Source organism: Callionymus lyra, chromosome 14, assembly GCF_982586985.1.
Source record: "Callionymus lyra chromosome 14, fCalLyr1.hap1.1, whole genome shotgun sequence".
Lineage (NCBI taxonomy): Eukaryota > Metazoa > Chordata > Actinopteri > Syngnathiformes > Callionymidae > Callionymus > Callionymus lyra.
Window position 1 is genome coordinate 5,579,137 of NC_141831.1, and position 18,469 is coordinate 5,597,605.

The window sequence follows — 18,469 nt, forward strand, 5'->3', positions numbered from 1 at the left end:
GTTTCCTCTCGTCTTCATTCATCACTGTATCCTCTCGTCCTCAGTCATCACTGTTTCCTCTTGTCCTCAGTCTTCACTGTATCCTCTCGTCTTCATTCATCACTGTATCCTCTCATCCTCAGTCATCACTGTATCCTCTCGTCTTCATTCATTACTGTTTCCTCTCGTCTTCATTCATCACTGTTTCCTCATTCATCACTGTATCCTCTCGTCCTCAGTCATCACTGTTTCCTCTCGTCCTCAGTCATCACTGTATCCTCCCGTCCTCAGTCATCACTGTATCCTCTTGTCCTCAGTCATCACTGTATCCTCTTGTCCTCAGTCATCATTGTTTCCTCTCGTCTTCATTCTTCACAGTTTCCTCTCGTCCTCAGTCATCACTGTATCCTCTCGTCCTCAGTCATCACTGTATCCTCTCGTCCTCAGTCATCACTGTATCCTCTCGTCCTCAGTCATCACTGTATCCTCTCATCCTCATTCATCACTGTATCCTCTCGTCTTCATTCATCACTGTTTCTTCTCGTCCCCAGTCACCACTGTATCTTCTCGTTCTCATTCATCACTGTATCCTCTCATCCTCATTCATCCCTGTATCCTCTCGTCCTCAGTCATCACTGTATCCTCTCGTCCTCAGTCATCACTGTTTCCTCTCGTCCTCAGTCATCACTGTATCCTCTTGTCCTCAGTCATCATTGTTTCCTCTCGTCTTCATTCATCACAGTTTCCTCTCGTCCTCAGTCATCACTGTATCCTCTCGTCCTCAGTCATCACTGTATCCTCTTGTCCTCAGTCATCACTGTATCCTCTCGTCCTCAGTCATCACTGTATCCTCTCATCCTCATTCATCACTGTATCCACTCGTCTTCATTCATCATTGTTTCCTCTCGTCCTCAGTCACCACTGTATCTTCTCGTTCTCATTCATCACTGTATCCTCTCATCCTCATTCATCCCTGTATCCTCTCGTCCTCAGTCATCACTGTATCCTCTCGTCCTCAGTCATCACTGTATCCTCTCGTCCTCAGTCATCACTGTATCCTCTCGTCTTCATTCATCACTGTTTCCTCTCGTCCTCAGTCATCACTGTATCCTCTCGTCCTCAGTCATCACTGTATCCTCTCGTCCTCAGTCATCACTGTATCCTCTAGTCCTCAGTTAATGCAATAAAATAATATAAATATCATCATTACCTCAAGACATCAATTCTTAACCTGTCATCTCTGTTCCTCATAAGTTTTAAAACATGGCTCTACTGATGCTCATGTCTCTGGGTTTTCTTCATCATCGCTGGTCATCTGAGGATTTGATTCTTTTTTCTTCTTCTTCCGTGTGCAGCTGAGTGGACGAGCTCGTGATGTGAGGAAGATGAGATCTGATGGCTCTATATATAGACGTGAATGTATGTAGAGGCTTAGAGACGTGGAGCTCCACGACGAGGGTCCGGGCTTCACTGTAGCCTTGTAACCTAAAGAATTCACAGTGTGTAGAGTCTGAAACAGCTGACTCTGTGTGCATGTGTGTGTGTGTGTGTGTCGAGTGCATGTGTGTGTGTGTGTGTGTGTGTGTGTGTGTGTGTGTGTTAGAGAGAGCAAATAGAGCAAATGTATGGACACCAATGTGATGGCCTGAGGATCTTGAGGTTGATGCTCTGTTACACAACAGCCTTTTTTTTTTACACTCTGTTCTTCAGTGTTTGTGTGTTTGAGGGAAAAGATTAGTCTCTTTTTTCTCCACCAAACTGAACCACTTTAGTTAAACCACAACTGGATCTAAAAATACATTTTTAAACTCTCTATCGTCACCACATGTGAGAGTAGTTGACGTCAAATACAAGAATAAATTCAATCTGACAGGACCGGAGGAAGACGGCGTCCTGGTGCGGAGCGTTTATGAAGAAGAACGCAGTAATACAATATCTTACAGTACTGAGAAAACACACTACTTAAGCCTTTAAGAAGATATAAATGTGTGAAGTTACTTTTGTAACCACTAGACAAAGCAACACAAACTAATCCTAGTTTTTGTCATTCAATAAAAAAAGAAAAAACTCAAAAGTGTATACAGAATGGATATCAATCGGGTCCGTATCGTGATACTGTAGACATCAGTACAGTATCCCTGTATCCTGATACTGATACTGTTTTGTGATGCCTACAGTATCAAGATACAATATATAGTAATACTGTAAGAACAAGGATATATTTGTAGTATTGTCCGAAATGACATGTCTTTTTCTCGTTTTCAAGTTTGTCAGGCCCAAAACTGCACAGTGATACACAACATCTGTATGTGTTTGTATTGGCAAGAATCTGATTATACGTATATAGGGGCAACGATACGATATGTTGTGGTACTGTAATGATATATTTGTAGTATTGTCGAGTGCTTGACTCTGGTGCTGTGATAGTGTAGTAACAAGTATATATGTGTAGTATTGTCCAGTACTTGACTCTGGTGTTGTGATAGTGTAGTAACAAGTATATATGTGTAGTATTGTCCAGTACTTGACTCTGGTGTTGTGATAGTGTAGTAACAAGGATATATGTGTAGTATTGTCCAGTACTTGACTCTGGTGTTGCAGAATTTAAAGACCACATGACTCTTGACGAGTCGTAACTGCTTTCATTTGTTTTCAAACCAAAATATGTCCAAACATCAGCTTTAAAAGCTGCTGGAGTCACTGTATCCTCTTGTCCTCAGTCATCACCAGGGTTGTGGGATCTTTGTGAATGTAACAAGTTCAGAGCGCTTCTAGGAATGTGTATTGTCGAGAATATGACACGATACAAATCACGATACAGGGACGACAATACAATATATAGTGATACTGTAGTAACAAATAGATTATTTGTAGTATTGTCCAGTACTTGACTCTGATGTTGTGATAGTGTAGTAACAAGGATATATGTGTAGTATTGTCCAGTACTTGACTCTGATGTCGCGGAATTTACAGACCTCATGACTCTTGACGAAGTCGTAACTGCTTTCATTTGTTTTTTAAACCAAAATATGAACAGACATCAGCTTTAAAAGCGACCTCTGTATCCTCTTGTCCTCAGTCATCACCGGGACCATGCAGGATTTCATTGGTCCTTTCGCTGCAGATGTTACGACTGCTTCCATCTTGTGCCCGACATTTCATGCAACACCACATTAAAAATGCTGTGAATATTTGCAAGTTAATTTCATTTTATAGACATTTCATTGAATTACAAAACCATAAAAGAAGTAGGACACAGGTACATTGTTGTTTAATATGGACACAGTATTGTAAAATAATATATTGCAATATATCTATGTACAGTATTTTCTCACACCTCTAAAAAGAACCAGACAAAGCAACACTTTAGAATTAACTAAAGCTAATTCTAGACGGAGGTAAAGTGTGGCTAACAAACTTGTTTCCACAGCCTGATGGAAAAACTATAAATATATAGAAACGTTTTCACCTCAAAAACATTTAATTTCTATTTGTTTTTTAATTATTTCTTAAGTAGTTCAACTATAACGTTTTCCTTCTTTTCATCTGCCCAATTTTCTTTCAATCAATTGTATATTAAATTAAACCACATCCTATTGAATCAAATAAAGTATTTCCACAATGTTATTCAATTCATAATTCAACTTTCTTTTGTCCTTGTCACTTCATTTAACTTAATTTAGATTTTAAATTACGTTATATTAGTTTGCGACCAAACCCACAACATCAACATGATGTTTTCGCCTATTTTCATCCTCTAATCTTTTACTTCCTGCTGCAGCCAAAACAGTTTGCACAGTTAGAGGATGATGTGAATTTAAAAAAGGTGAGCGTGGGAGTGAAAGACAGGAAACATGACTGAACTCAATCCCTGCAGATTAACTGTTTTTTTTAGTTTTTGGTTTTTTTTTTTTACGAGGGGTGAGGGGGGGCATGGGGGGGTCGTCACGTCCCACTCCACAGATTAAGATTAAACCTTTATTTACATGAATTTAAGAGTCATAATCTACGTTTGGCCTCGACATGACTAATCCATACACTTGGTAATGATGTTGAGGAAAACTTTAATATTCTAATTAGGATTCTCATCAAGTTGAACTGTCACGGCAGACTTTCTTTTTCAATCCCGTCCTCCCTCTCTCTCCCTCTCTCTCTCGCTCTCTCTCTCTCTCTCTCTCCCTCCGACCAGCTGGATTGTTGGTCCATGACGCAATCCTTCATTCCTGCTGCCTCCGAGCGCTGCGGCCAATCACGTCGCCCGATAGGAGGGTCCGCGGTCGACTCGTGCTTGTAAACAGCGCTGACAGTAGGAGGGACTTTTTTAATGTGCGATCCCACCCTCTGTTGTCATCCCCGCTCGGCTCGTCCTCACTGTGCGTCGGGAGCCGAGAGGAAAAGCAAGACGAGGGGGAAAGGAAAGGACTCTGTTTTCCAGAAGGGAAGTGGGCGTGTGAACTCCGACCCCAGACATGGAGTTTTGTTCTGCTCTGGTCCTGGTAGCAAAAGTGACAGTAGGTGGTTCTTCTGGCTTTTTCCCGATCGACAAACAATGTTTTAACTTTGTCAACACTTACGTTGGCGAGTGTGTTTGTTTGTGTCACGTTCCATCTGCACACCTGATCCTCTCTGCGGAATCTATTCTTGAACAATAATAACACTTGTCGACTCCTCCCCCTTACATGAGGTAATAAGAACGTTACGATCCCTCTTCAGCTCCCGCATCCTCGCTCGCACATGAGGCGTCAGGGCAGGACAAAGAAAACTGTTGCTTTTTTGTGTCGGCTAAAGCCCGCCGTGAATGAGCGCAGTGTGCGTTAACACCCCAGCGTGTTGCACTGTCGCACACAATGGGTTACACTGGGAGAAAAAAAAAGTTGTGCGAAACAAGTCAGATTAAGGTCAACAACTCAACGACTTGTGTGATGTAAAGTGTTGAGGCTTTTTGTTGGTTTGTGTTAGTCCTGAGCTGTGTCTCAAATCACATACTTGCGTACTTAGACTTAGTAGTTTTAGTGCATAACTGCATCTCAATTCTTAGTATGTGAAATGTAGTGCTCCATGCACACTAAATTGTCACTAAAATGCCCACAAAACTGAGTATGAATCGATGGACACTTTCTACACTAAACGGCTCCATCTTAGTGACGTTGTAAACCTTGTAAACGGAAGATACGTCATATACATTATATATATATTCATATACTTACAGATGTATTTTCTGCCAGCAGTAGTAGGATGACATGTCTTTGGTGCTGATACCGGCGTAAATATCTCGCCAATATTTCGTTTCTCATATTTCTTGATCCAAACCAAACGTGCTGCCAGCAGGTGGCGATAGTGTTCCTACAGCTGGTTGAAATCATGGTTAAATAGTAGTAGAAGAAGAAGCTGTCGCGTCATTTCCTGTTAGTGTGTAGCAGCAGAGTTTGATTTGAGACATACTATCTGTGGAGGATTAGTTACTAGTTAGTACGTACACTATCCTGATGCATACTAACCGCCAGTGCACTAAGAGAAGTATGTGATTTGGGACACAGCCCTGTACTTCTGCACTTACACTTAATATTTTTAGTGCACAAGTGCATCCCAATTAGCAGGGTGCGGCCAGAAAATAGAGGATCGACGGACACTTTCCACCCTCAACGTCCACAATCTTAGTGACGTAGATGAAGCTAGATGAAACACAACTTAAAAACTTGTTTCGATTAGTAAAAAGAAATGTCAAGTGTCAGAGATATTGTTACTGGTTGCAATCAGTGTTAAAAGGTAGTAGAAGAAGAAGCTGTCGAGTCATTTCCTGTAATTGTGTAGCTCCTGTCCAGGATCCACATGTGGTTGTTAGACTGTATTTATGTTTCCCCATGAATGATACTCTAAACTCAATCTACCTTCTTCTTACACGCAACGGAATACAGTGTACATCTCATTTATTGTTCAACAATTACAATTACACATTCAACAAAATCTTCAAGTTAGTGGCCATCTTATTTTTCATTTGTTTAATTTATTAAACAATATTTAAATTAAATGGCAAACTCCACATGTCAAATCATGTCCCATAGCGACTAATCAGTCGTCACTATATAGAACAGTGTGTAGAAAGGCATCATGGGAGTTCACTGTTTTGTTTCAGCTTTTTGTTAGTGGTTATTAGGAGGGTGTGAAAAAGTATCAAGAAGTAACCTGATATATCGCAATATATATATTTTTTTATTACTGTATCGATATTTAACATCACTATTAAATATCACTGTTAAAAAAATCGAATCATATTTTATTTTTGGTTAATATTTCAGTAAAGTATAAACTGTATAAACTCAAATAATTATATTTTCAATTTCAATTAACATGAAAAAATTCACAGGTTTTTTCATTTTTGTGTTGCGATAAACTTCTACCAGATCACAGCAGTCATTTCGTCCTCCTAGAGAACTTAAGAAATCCTGTGAGATCCCGGTGAAGACTGAGGACGAGAGGATACAGTCGACTCCAGCAGCTTTTAAAGCTGATATCTTGACAAAGTCGTAAACACTTTCATTGGTTTTGAGACCAGAGATGTCCAGAGTCATGTGGTCTGTAAACTCTGCAACACCAGAGTCAAGTACTCGACAATACTTCAAATATATATTTGTTCCTATACTATGTCATTACATTGTGTTGTTGATACTGTATCGTGATACGTATCGTCTTACCAGATTCTTGCCAATTCTTGCCACAAGTCCTGTGATCATGTCTTTATTTTATGTGTCACTCGCTGGAGTCATTTCTATTGAAACAATTCTAATTAATCTTTGTGACAATAATAACAGTTGTCTTTGTTTCATTAATGAACTCCTGGATAAGAGTCGTCACCTCCACCGATAGAAGCTGATCCAGTTGACTCTGTCATCTCCTTCCTTGTTGACCAAAGAAAAACACTCAGACATAATGTTCTGAGTTCTGTGCTCTGAACTGCTGACTGGGTTTGGTTCGGGCTTGAAAGTGTTTTTGCCTTCAGGCGACAAGGAGATATTGTTGTCTCTACCTGACGTGCATACTCTCGGATTATATCCAGAACTGGTCCACTGGAGGACATGCCAGTGCTGGGACACTTGTTGGATTGATATGTTGCTGCGACAGGATTCATATTGTGCCCTTGAGCAAGGGACGCTTCACACTTATAAACAACTAACGTAGAGATTCTGTTCAGAAGAGATTGAACCACAGTTATAGCTTTGATATACTGAGGGGATAAATTGTCTTGCACAAGTTTTTTTGTGGGGGCTGAACCACTGCCTGTAGATGATTTGCTTAGACTTTGTGTACAACTTATAACAGGAACAATATGTTGAAGAAGGTTTTTGTTATTTTAAAGCTCTTTAAGGCTGGATTCTAAAAGTTATTGACCTCATCGTCACATACTTTCTCTCACAAAACTCTAAATTTTCAGGTTATTTTCTGTCAGTTTAGACCTGGACCAAGTGTGGCCCTTTGATTGTATCCAATGGCTTCATTAGGCTTTATGTTGAAACTATTTAAACAATTTTTATTTTGCAATTGTTTTTATTATTATTTTATACTTGTTTAAATTTAAACATTTTGGTAAATGATGTTTCTTACTTGTAAAGCGCTTTACACTTAGTCATCCATTGACCCCTTCACTCAAGAAATCACTGATGGGAGTAGGCTGCAATGCACTATCAGGAAAAATGTTGGTTAAGTATTTTGCTCAAGAACAAAATAACAAAATCAAATCCATAGCTTGGACTGAAGCCTTTTTGTTGTTGTTGTTGTTACGAACCAATCACTCTACTGTCTGAGCTATGCTTAAGGATTTATCTTTAATCATTTCTACTTGATCATTTTGTTGTGGATTTAAACTTCAAAATAATACATCCATCCATCCATTTTCTACCGTTTTATCCCTTGTGGGGGTCGCGGGGAGACCGGAGCCTATCCCAGTTTCATAGGGCGAGAGGCGGGGGACACCCTGGACAGGACCCCAGTCTGTCTCAGGGCACACAAAGACACAACCAATTGGACAATTTCCCCAAGTTCTCAGTCAACTTCTGTATGTTTTTGGACTGTGGGAGGAAACCGGAGTGCCTGAAGTAAACCCACGCAACACAGAGGAACATACAAACTCCACACAAAGTTGGCTCAGCCTGGAAGCGAACCAGCAAACTTCTTGCTGTGCCCTGCGCCCCTCGATATAATATATTTAACATAAGATAACATACAAATAATTAACTGGTTTAGTGTGTTTTTGTTCATCATATTTTGCCTGTTTTACTTCAGCTCTTTCTTGTCCTTACAATGTGGTTCTAGTTTACTACCGTATTTTCCGGACTATAAGTGGCTCCGGAGTACAAGTCGCTCCAGCCATGAAATGCATAATAAAAAATGAAAAAACATATATAAGTCGCACTGGAGTATAAGTCGCATTTTTGGGGGAAATTGATTTGATAAAATCCAACACCAAGAACAGACATGTGATCTTGAAAGACAATTTAAAATAAAAATAGAATAGAGGCAACAACAGGCTGATAATTGTACGTTACGTTACATGAACTGAGAACCTGGTATGTTAACATAACATATGAAGAGTTATTCAGAGAACTATAGCATAAATAACTAACAAGTTTACCAAACCATCCGTGTAACTCCAAATAACTCAAATGAAATCTTCATCCTCGTGTCACTTTTAAACAACTAACTAACTCTGGAGGTAGAAGATGCGGCGCTTCCTCTTCTACGTTGAAATTATCCACACAGGCCTAGAGCGCCCTCTTGAGGTTTAGTGTGAAAATAACATGTGAAATGATATACCGGTAATAATGTGTTAATCATTTCACACATAAGTCGCTCCAGAGTATAAGTCGCACCCCCGGCTAAACTATGAAAAAAACTGCGACTTATCGTTCGAAAAATACGGTAGTCCTGGTCTAGTTAAAGGTGACTTTCCCTGATGTAACCATGTGTAATAGTAACAGTTGTACTGAAATAGTGCCGCCGTCCCAAAATAGCGTCACTATCATCGCTTCCCTCTGAACATGCGTCTCAATTTAGAAGCGTTCGTATCACTAAACGCTCGCATGAGAGCTTAGCTTCAGTCGGTGACGACGAGTCAAACGAGAAACGATGTTTTCATCGAGTAAATATTCAAAAGAAGGATCAATATCACGATGATGTGTTCAGAAGAGGCTGCGACTGAAGGTACCATGAGCGCCTCGTGAGTGACAGGGTATGGAATCGTTGTAAGCGGCCGTCAAGATGAGAGGAGCAAGAACAAGCCAGAGATGTGACGTCGCTGTAAGACTATCATGGACGGAGACGCTGCTGGTGGTCGCACGAGAGATAAGACCTTATCGACGTGGCCTCAGTCACCTGTGGATCTGTAGTGGGGGGGTCGACTCAATATCCTGTCAGGATTTAAGCTTAACAATCTTCATGTGTGTTAAGACATGTTGTGTGTCGCTAGAATAGTATAGTGGCTGATCTGATGATATATCGTCGAGTACTTGACTCTGGTGTTGTAGTATTTACAGACCACATGACTCTTGACGAACTGATTTAATTTGTTTTCAAAACCAAAATATGTCCAAACATCAGCTTTACAAGCTGCTGGAGTCACTGTATCCTCTCATCCTCAGTCATCGCCAGGATCTTTTAATTTATAGACGTTAAAGTTTCAATCCAAAAGTATTTATCTGGGCCTAAATTTATTTTCCCCAGAGAGTTTCTGTCTTATCAAAGTGTCCCAAAAAATGCCCGTGTATTGTCAAGTATCAGGCGATACAGTATCACAGTACGGGTTCAACTAAAAGGGTATTGTGATACTGTAGGAACAAGGATATATATGTAGTATTGTTGAGTGCTTGATTCTGGTGTTGTGATAGTGTAGTAACAAGGATATATGTGTAGTATTGTTGAGTACTTGATTCTGGTGTTGTGATAGTGTAGTAACAAGTATATATGTGTAGTATTGTCGAGTACTTGACTCTGGTGTTGTGATAGTGTAGTAACAAGTATATATGTGTAGTATTGTCCAGTACTTGACTCTGGTGTTGTGATAGTGTAGTAACAAGGATATATGTGTAGTATTGTTGAGTACTTGATTCTGGTGTTGTGATAGTGTAGTAACAAGTATATATGTGTAGTATTGTCGAGTACTTGACTCTGGTGTTGTGATAGTGTAGTGACAAGTATATATGTGTAGTATTGTCCAGTACTTGACTCTGGTGTTGTGATACTGTAGGAACAAGGATATATGTGTAGTACTGTCCAGTACTTGACTCTGGTGTTGTGATAGTGTAGTAACAAGTATATATGTGTAGTATTGTCCAGTACTTGACTCTGGTGTTGTGATAGTGTAGTAACAAGTATATATGTGTAGTATTGTCGAGTACTGTAGTATTTACAGACCTCATGACTCTTCACAAACTGATTTCATTTATTTTCAAAACCAAAATATGTCCAAACATCAGCTTTAAAAGCTGTTGGAGTCGACTGTATCCTCTCGTCCTCAGTCATCGCCTGGATTTTTTAATTTCTAGTTAAAGTTTCTTAACCTGGATCCAAAAGCATTTATCTTGGCCTACATTTATTTTCCCCAGAGTTTCTATCTTATGAAAATGTCGCAAAAGATGGCTGTGTATTGTCAAGTATCAGGCAATACAGTATCACAGTAAAGGTTCTTTTTTTTTAATCATGTTTAATGGTTACGATTCCAATAAAGCTAATAAAATAAAATAATAACTTTTATATTAACAGTGTTGGTTCATTTTTGGGTTGCAATTAATCTTCTGGCTGCCTGATGGCAGCAGTAATTCATTACGTCATCCGCAGCAAAATGAAAATGAAATCCCGGCGACGACTGAGGACGAGAGGATACAGTGACTCCAGCAGCTTTTAAAGCTGATGTTTGGACATATTTTGGTTTCAAAACAAATGAAAGCAGTTACGACTTCATCAAGAGTCGTGTGGTCTGTAAATATACTTGTTACTACACTATCACAACACCAGAGTCAAGTACTGGACAATACTACACATATATACTTGTTACTACACTATCACAACACCAGAGTCAAGTACTGGACAATACTACACATATATACTTGTTACTACACTATCACAACACCAGAGTCAAGTACTGGACAATAGTACACATATATACTTGTTACTACACTATCACAACACCAGAGTCAAGTACTGGACAATACTACACATATATACTTGTTACTACACTATCACAACACCAGAGTCAAGTACTGGACAATACTACACATATATACTTGTTACTAAACTATCTCAACACCAGAGTCAAGTACACGACAATACTACACATATATATCCTTGTTACTACACTATCACAACACCAGAGTCAAGTACTCAGTCAAGAGGCATCAACAGATTCCTGCCAATACACACACACACACACACACACACACACACACACACACACACACACACACACAATTAAGACATGATATGCGTACATTGTCACAGATGTTGTGTATCAGTGTTCTTGGGCCTGACAAACGTGAGAAAAAAAAGACGTGTCACTTCCTCGTTGACCTTTCACCTCCCTGTCGGAACCGTGCACGTCAACATTCAATCAGACTGAGAACAATGATGCACGAGTGATGGAGGTTTGATCCAGCGGTGACAGATGTGAGGGGTTTGTTTGGGGGGTCGTGTGATGATTATCTGACATGTTTCTGCCTCCATCATATTTGTTTCAGCGTCTGTCACATGAATAAGTCATGAGCGAACACAGCGCAGGTGGAAAATCTCGTCCTCATTCCTGGACGTTGTGCAGAAATCTTGAGCGTCACAGTCGTTTGCATCACACCGTGAAGGTTTAAACTTCTCAACAGACCATAAACCTTGAACCTGACAAACCAGCATCTTTAATCGTGCCATATGTGCTGCTGCTCGCGCCGAAGTGAAAGTGGGCCACGCTTCATACCGCTCGTGTTGCCGGGCAGACTGTGTTTACCTTACATCCACTGGATTTCCCAATTAGAGCCGAGGTGGCCGTTCATCTGCCTGTTCGCTCGGAGACTAGTTTTTACACCCTGACCTTATTTGTTGTATTGCCTGTTTTTATTTGTGTTATTAGATTTTATTGTATTAGGATATTTTATTTGACTTCCCAGAAAGGGGCTTTAATTTTTTTTATTATTATTATTATTATAATAAAATTAAAATTATGGTAATTATATGTAAAACATATTGTAAAAGAAGATTGTTTTATATCAGATTTATTTTAAATAAAATACTATTTCGACTATTTAGCTGTATTTTAAAATTTAATAATTTTGTTTTTTTGTGTCATTTTATTTTTTATTTTATCAATACGTTTTCCATCATGTTTACTCCCAAAAGAAGTATAATTACTCACTTCTTTACCACACTGTGTTATCAGTGTTATCTTGACCTTTAAAGTATATACTTTATTGAATATTGTTTTGATTGTTTAAGGGTTTTGTGACCCTGGTCTGGAAAAGCGCTATATACTGTATATAAAAATGACTTACTTACTAACTTACTATATTACATTTTTTATCAATAGCTATGATTTACTGAGCTCTTAAATTGGCTTATACATTTTTTGTGTCATTTTATTTTTTATTCTATCTATACTATCATGTTTACTCCTAACATACATGTAATTACTCACTTCTTTACCACACTATACTACATTTTGTTATCAATAGCTATGATTTACTGAGCTCTTAAATTGGCTTACAATTTTTTTTGTACAATTTATAACAGGAAAAATATTTTAACACTTTAACAAAAAAGTTCTTAGTTCGTGAAACATTGTGTTACACTAAACTGAAGATAGAGCGACAAACAAAAAGACAAGCAAACAAAATAAAAGTGACACAAATCTAACAGGGAAAAGCAGTTTGAATGTTTGCTTTAACACAGTTGGATTTTGGACTGTCCCCATTTTTTTGTCCGGCTATAGTTTACTCTACTTGGATAACATGTGAACATTATATATATTATATAATTTGTCACTGTTTGGAACATAACGCTACAAACGCACATTGGCACAGAGACAATAATCACCGCAGCCATGTGCTCACAATTACGCATACACAGTAAATAAAGAGATTTAATTTGTATCCACTGGCTTGATGAAGTAGAATTTTTTTTATTTTCTACATCCAGGACAGGCAATATAATATAATAAAATATAATTGCTCACATTAAATTGGTTTTTAAGTGTCATTTGTCAGTCGTTGGAAGAAGAAGAAAAAAGTCGTTTGATTTATGTCTTTTTACCCTGAAGGGAAACGGAATATGTTTCAGTGGAATGTTTGCCTCCAGCTTTGACTAACGCTTTGTGACCCGGGTCTAGAAAGACGCTTTACAAATAACTATTACTTACTTACTTAATTACTTACTTACGTACTTACTTACTTACGTACTTACTTACTTACTTACTTACTTACTTACTTACTTACTTACTCTCGTCTGTGATTAATTCTTCAAATGATGATGAAATACTTTCACTATTAAAACCTGTTTTTATCAAACAATCTTAATTGTTAAGGAGCTTTAATGGACTCCTGTCTCCTGGTACTTCTTGTGGGGAAGCGTTGGCTGCAGCGCTCGTGGAAACTGATTCTCTGTCTCGCCGCAGGTTCGTCGCCGTCGGCTCTGAATGTCGGCTGAAATGGCCAAGCGTGAGGCGGGCAGTGCCAGTCCAGTGGTGCGTCAGATAGACAAGCAGTTCCTGGTCTGCAGCATCTGTTTGGATCACTACCGCAACCCCAAGGTGCTGCCCTGTCTGCACACCTTCTGTGAGAGGTAACATGTTTGTGTCTGTTGGTCTGTGAACAGCCAGAGATTCTTTACCTAACATTTAATATTGGGTGATTTTAAAAGTACATTTAAATTACCTTTTTGACTCAGAAGTAAAATTTCCAACTGTATAATCTATTTTAATGAACTATAAAGTATAAAAGACTTAAAATATTAATTGTAAAGGGAAAATAATTACTCAAAAATCTGACAAAAATTGATTTAATTTTAATTTAAAATGTTACTAGGTTAGGTTAGGTGGAACTGTATTGATCCCTCAGGAGGTCTCCTTCGGGAAATTGTTTTTTTTTCCAATGATCCACAGCAAATACAGCAATTTTTCATAAAAAATAATCAAAATAAAATAAGAACAAGAACAAAGAGAAATGAAGAAATCCTAGAAATCCTAGAAATCAAAGTCAAAAATACGGATGTAATTTTCTGTCAAAGACGTACTACTCTGACCTCATGAGGGCCTCATAAATAAAGAAGATAAAGTCCTCCATGAATAGCAGCATAAAGTCAACTGGGTGAACCAGAAAAACACACAACTCTGCAGCACATGTACACACAGATGTCAACCCGATAAGATCTGAAGCTGAAACAATTGATGTTATTGGAGGAAATGAAGTCAAAAGATATAGGATTTAAGAATTAAAGACCTGATGTTATGCTTCAAACATTGCTTAAGATTATAAGCAGGTTGTTTAAGAGGTAGATTTTGACAAGATAATACAGCCATTTAAATAATAGATAGATTTTCCTTTATAAATGTAATTTAAATTTACAGCAGTATCAGAGGGAAAAAAAAACAATACAATAAGCAAGAGCACGCAAGAAAACAAAAATTGAATAAAATACTGAAATAGGAGTACAATACAAATACAATTCTAAACATGAAAAACTTGTTATCTCACAAATATACAGTATATACAAAAATATAAAAAAATATATTGATTTCACATTTTAAAGCCTTTTTATAAAAAAAAAAGTATTATTATTGTTTATTTAAAACATTTCAGGGGCTTGAAAAGTTTTCTCAAGCAATATTTCCTTTTGTTAAAGATTCAAACACACTATATTTTACCCAATAAAAATACAAAAGTGTAATTTTTGCCTTTTCAATGTTTAAAATCAAATTAACAAAATATTTTTGTATCATATATTTTATAGGACTATTGTTTATGTTTTCTTTAGCTTCTTTTTGGCTTTGAGTGAGTTTTGATTGGAAAGTACATGATCTTTAGATGATAAAGTTTCCCAATCCTGGACTTGAGCATCGTTCAGTGTGTTGAGGTCAAAACTTCTGACTCTCGCGGTCGGACCTCCTGGTCTGGACCAGGTCAATGATGTTTCTCGTCCATCAACTGGTCCAGCTTTAACTCCAGCAGATATTCTAAAATCAGAGAGGCGGAGATAAACCCTCAGTGCAGGGTCATCTGTGCCGAGCGGGACACGTTTTAATCCTCGGCTCTAATGGCACGGCCGCGATCTAAAGTCCTGCTGAGGTGGTGGATTTTTGTCTGCGGCCAAACGCGATCTGGTTCAGACAGATGTTGCCAAACTGGACGGGGTTTCCGCTGTTTTGAGGATCTTATCGCTGAGATCGTGAACCCCCCGCTGAGCCTCGATCTCGATTTCCTAAATCTTTTCAATTTAAACCAAGATCCTTTTTCCACAAATGGGTTTTTTTTTAAAACGTCTCAACACCATCGAGCAAAACAAAGAAGTAGGTCATTGGTTTTAACAGAATCTTACATTACACTAATGATCGTGGGGTGATACAATAATCTGGAGGAAGGAGTCGTTATGAGGAGTTATGCATCAGATAGAATGAAGATGAATAACAGATATATACAATTATATTTGAATGGATACTTTTCCAAGAGCAAAGCAGAATATATTTAAAAGAATATATGGAAAAAAGACACAGATGGATAGATGGATGGATGGATGGATGGATTGATGGATACATGGTTTGATAGATGGATTGATGGATGGTTTGATGGATGGATGGATGGATGGATGGATGGATGGATGGATGGATGGATGGATGGATGGATACATGGTTTGATGGATGGATACGTGGTTTGATAGATGGATTGATGGATTGATGGATTGATGGATGGATGGATGGATGGATGGATGGATGGATGGATACATGGTTTGATGGATGGATAGATAGATGGATGGATGGATGGATACATGGTTTGATGGATGAATGGATGGATGGTTTGATGGATGGATACGTGGTTTGATAGATGGATTGATGGATGGATGGATGGATGGATGGATGGATGGATGGATGGATACATGGTTTGATGGATGGATACGTGGTTTGATAGATGGATTGATGGATGGATGGATACATGGTTTGATGGATGGATAGATGGATGGATGATGGATGGATGGATGGATGGATGGATACATTGTTTGATGGATGGATGGATGGATAGATGGATAGATGGATAGATGGATAGATGGATAGATGGATGGATGGATGGATGGATACATTGTTTGATGGATGGATAGATGGATAGATGATAGATGGATAGATGGATAGATGGATGGATGGATACATTGTTTGATGGATGGATAGATAGATGGATAGATGGATAGATGATAGATGATAGATGATAGATGATAGATGATAGATGATAGATGATAGATGGATAGATGGATAGATGGATGGATGGATGGATGGATACATTGTTTGATGGATGGATAGATGGATAGATGGATGGATGGATACATTGTTTGATGGATGGATAGATGGATAGATGGATGGATGGATACATTGTTTGATGGATGGATAGATAGATGAATGGATACATGGATGGATTTGAATAATGAAGTCGTAGCAAACAAAACAAAGAAAGAAATGTATTTAAAATATTTCTATTATGAGGAAAAAAAAAACTCAACTTGTCAATTAGATTAAACTTAAATTTAATTCAAAGAGTATTTAAGAAATAAATAATGTCTTTGCAACTGAAAATGGATAGAAGATTATAAATAATTATTCATAATAAATTATTCATAATACAATATTTATATTACCAATATGTTAAAAGGATCCAAATAGTTATTGAAAGAAATATATAAGAAATATATATTAAAAAAAAGGGGGGATATTAATTAAAAGGAATAAATAATATTCACAGTAAATTGTATTAAACAATCAGTTAAAAAAATCGAGAGATAGTGACATGAATAAAGTTAATTCAAATTCGTTTACATCTGCAAATTCAAGTCAGCATGTATTTGTTTAAAAGAAAACAATATATAAGGTAGTACACTGAGAGGAAAAAACATCATTTTATCACTGTTGTGTTTCATTGTTGTCAAGCTAAGTGAAGTGAAAAACAAAGTTGTTTGCCGTGTCAGAGCCAATAACTCCGGTTAGTGTTTCCTCCACCACAGGATTCTTGTGGTCGTGTAAGTAAACACACTCCACGGTTCAAAAGCACTGAAGGAACCTTTGTTCTCCTCACTCTTTATCAAACATTGTAGCACATGTAGCACATGTAGCACTTGTAGCACATGTAGCACTTGTAGCACATGTAGCACATGTAGCACATGTAGCACATGTAGCACATGTAGCTTGTTGTTGTTGTTGTTGCTGTATCCGCCATGAGATCATGGACTTATGTTTTGTTTTTGATCATCGAAACATTCCTTCATCCGCTCTGATCCCTCCAGCTGTCTACACAACTACATTCCTCCAGAGTCTCTGACGCTCTCGTGTCCAGTGTGTCGACAGACCTCCATCCTGCCCGAAAAAGGAGTTTGTGCTCTTCAGAATAACTTCTTCATCACCAACCTCATGGAGGTTTGATTGACTCATTATTCAATGTTTTAACTTCACAGAAAAGATCATCGGCGTATAATTACGAAGAAATGTTTCACAAGGCTCGACATTAGGCTGCACGATATATCGAAAAAATGTCGATATTGCGATATTGGCACGTGCGATATACTGTACATATGGAAAACATGTGCGATAATTTATAATTATTTATTGTATAAAACAAGAATTTTGACCAATCAGTGTCACGTTCTGTAAAGTTGTCAATTTGTACTTCTATGTCTCGTTGTCGTTTACGTCTCCGTCCGTCTGTGAACTGTGCGGCACAGCTTGCTAGGCTCGGTTGCTATGGCGATGTGTCTTAACGACTCAGTATATCCACGGAAGTAATACTAACTTATGATCTAGTCAAACACTAGTGATCCAGTCACTCGTCTCTTTCAACCTCCTTTGTTAAAGCAACATATTGTAAGAACTTTCCATCTCGTCTCAGTTGTTTTCTTATAAGATCGTGAACTTCCAAACAAACCTGTCCATCTTCGCTGTATGCTAACGAGCTAAGTTGTTAGCGTCATTTATAAAGTGTTATGTGTGTGTGTACAAGGAGGTGGATTTATTATTGATTTGGTGATATCGCGACGCGCCGGCGGCTCCTCTCTGATGTCGCTCAGTTTCGCAGGAAACTGATGCAAGTCCCGCGAGACTGAGCGTTATAAGTGATGATTTTCTACGATCATGATGGCACCAAAGCGCGGAAATAAACGAAAGGGAAATAACGCATCATTTTCCTTCTCTAAACCCCCGGACCTCCTCTAGAGTAGCTTGCTCCTGAAAGAAAAAAATATTGCATTAATATCAATAATGCACTTCAAGGCACCAATA

General features: G+C 38.2%; 1 protein-coding gene across 4 annotated transcripts in view; it reads left to right on the forward strand.

The window, feature by feature from the left end:
* The window catches only part of trim3b (tripartite motif containing 3b), a 37,487-nt gene that overhangs the window by 7,845 nt on the left and 11,173 nt on the right, over positions 1–18,469 (forward strand). For 2 of the 4 annotated variants that reach the window (XM_087806957.1, XM_087806960.1), the window contains exons 1-3: positions 4,341–4,490; positions 13,619–13,785; positions 17,482–17,611. In XM_087806957.1, coding sequence (XP_087663083.1) covers positions 13,640–13,785; positions 17,482–17,611 — 276 coding nt within the window. In that variant the 5' untranslated portion in view covers positions 4,341–4,490; positions 13,619–13,639. Of the gene's footprint in view, positions 1–4,340; positions 4,491–13,618; positions 13,786–17,481; positions 17,612–18,469 lie in introns of those variants that run through there. The other 2 variants (XM_087806959.1, XM_087806958.1) reach the window with 1 other exon arrangement.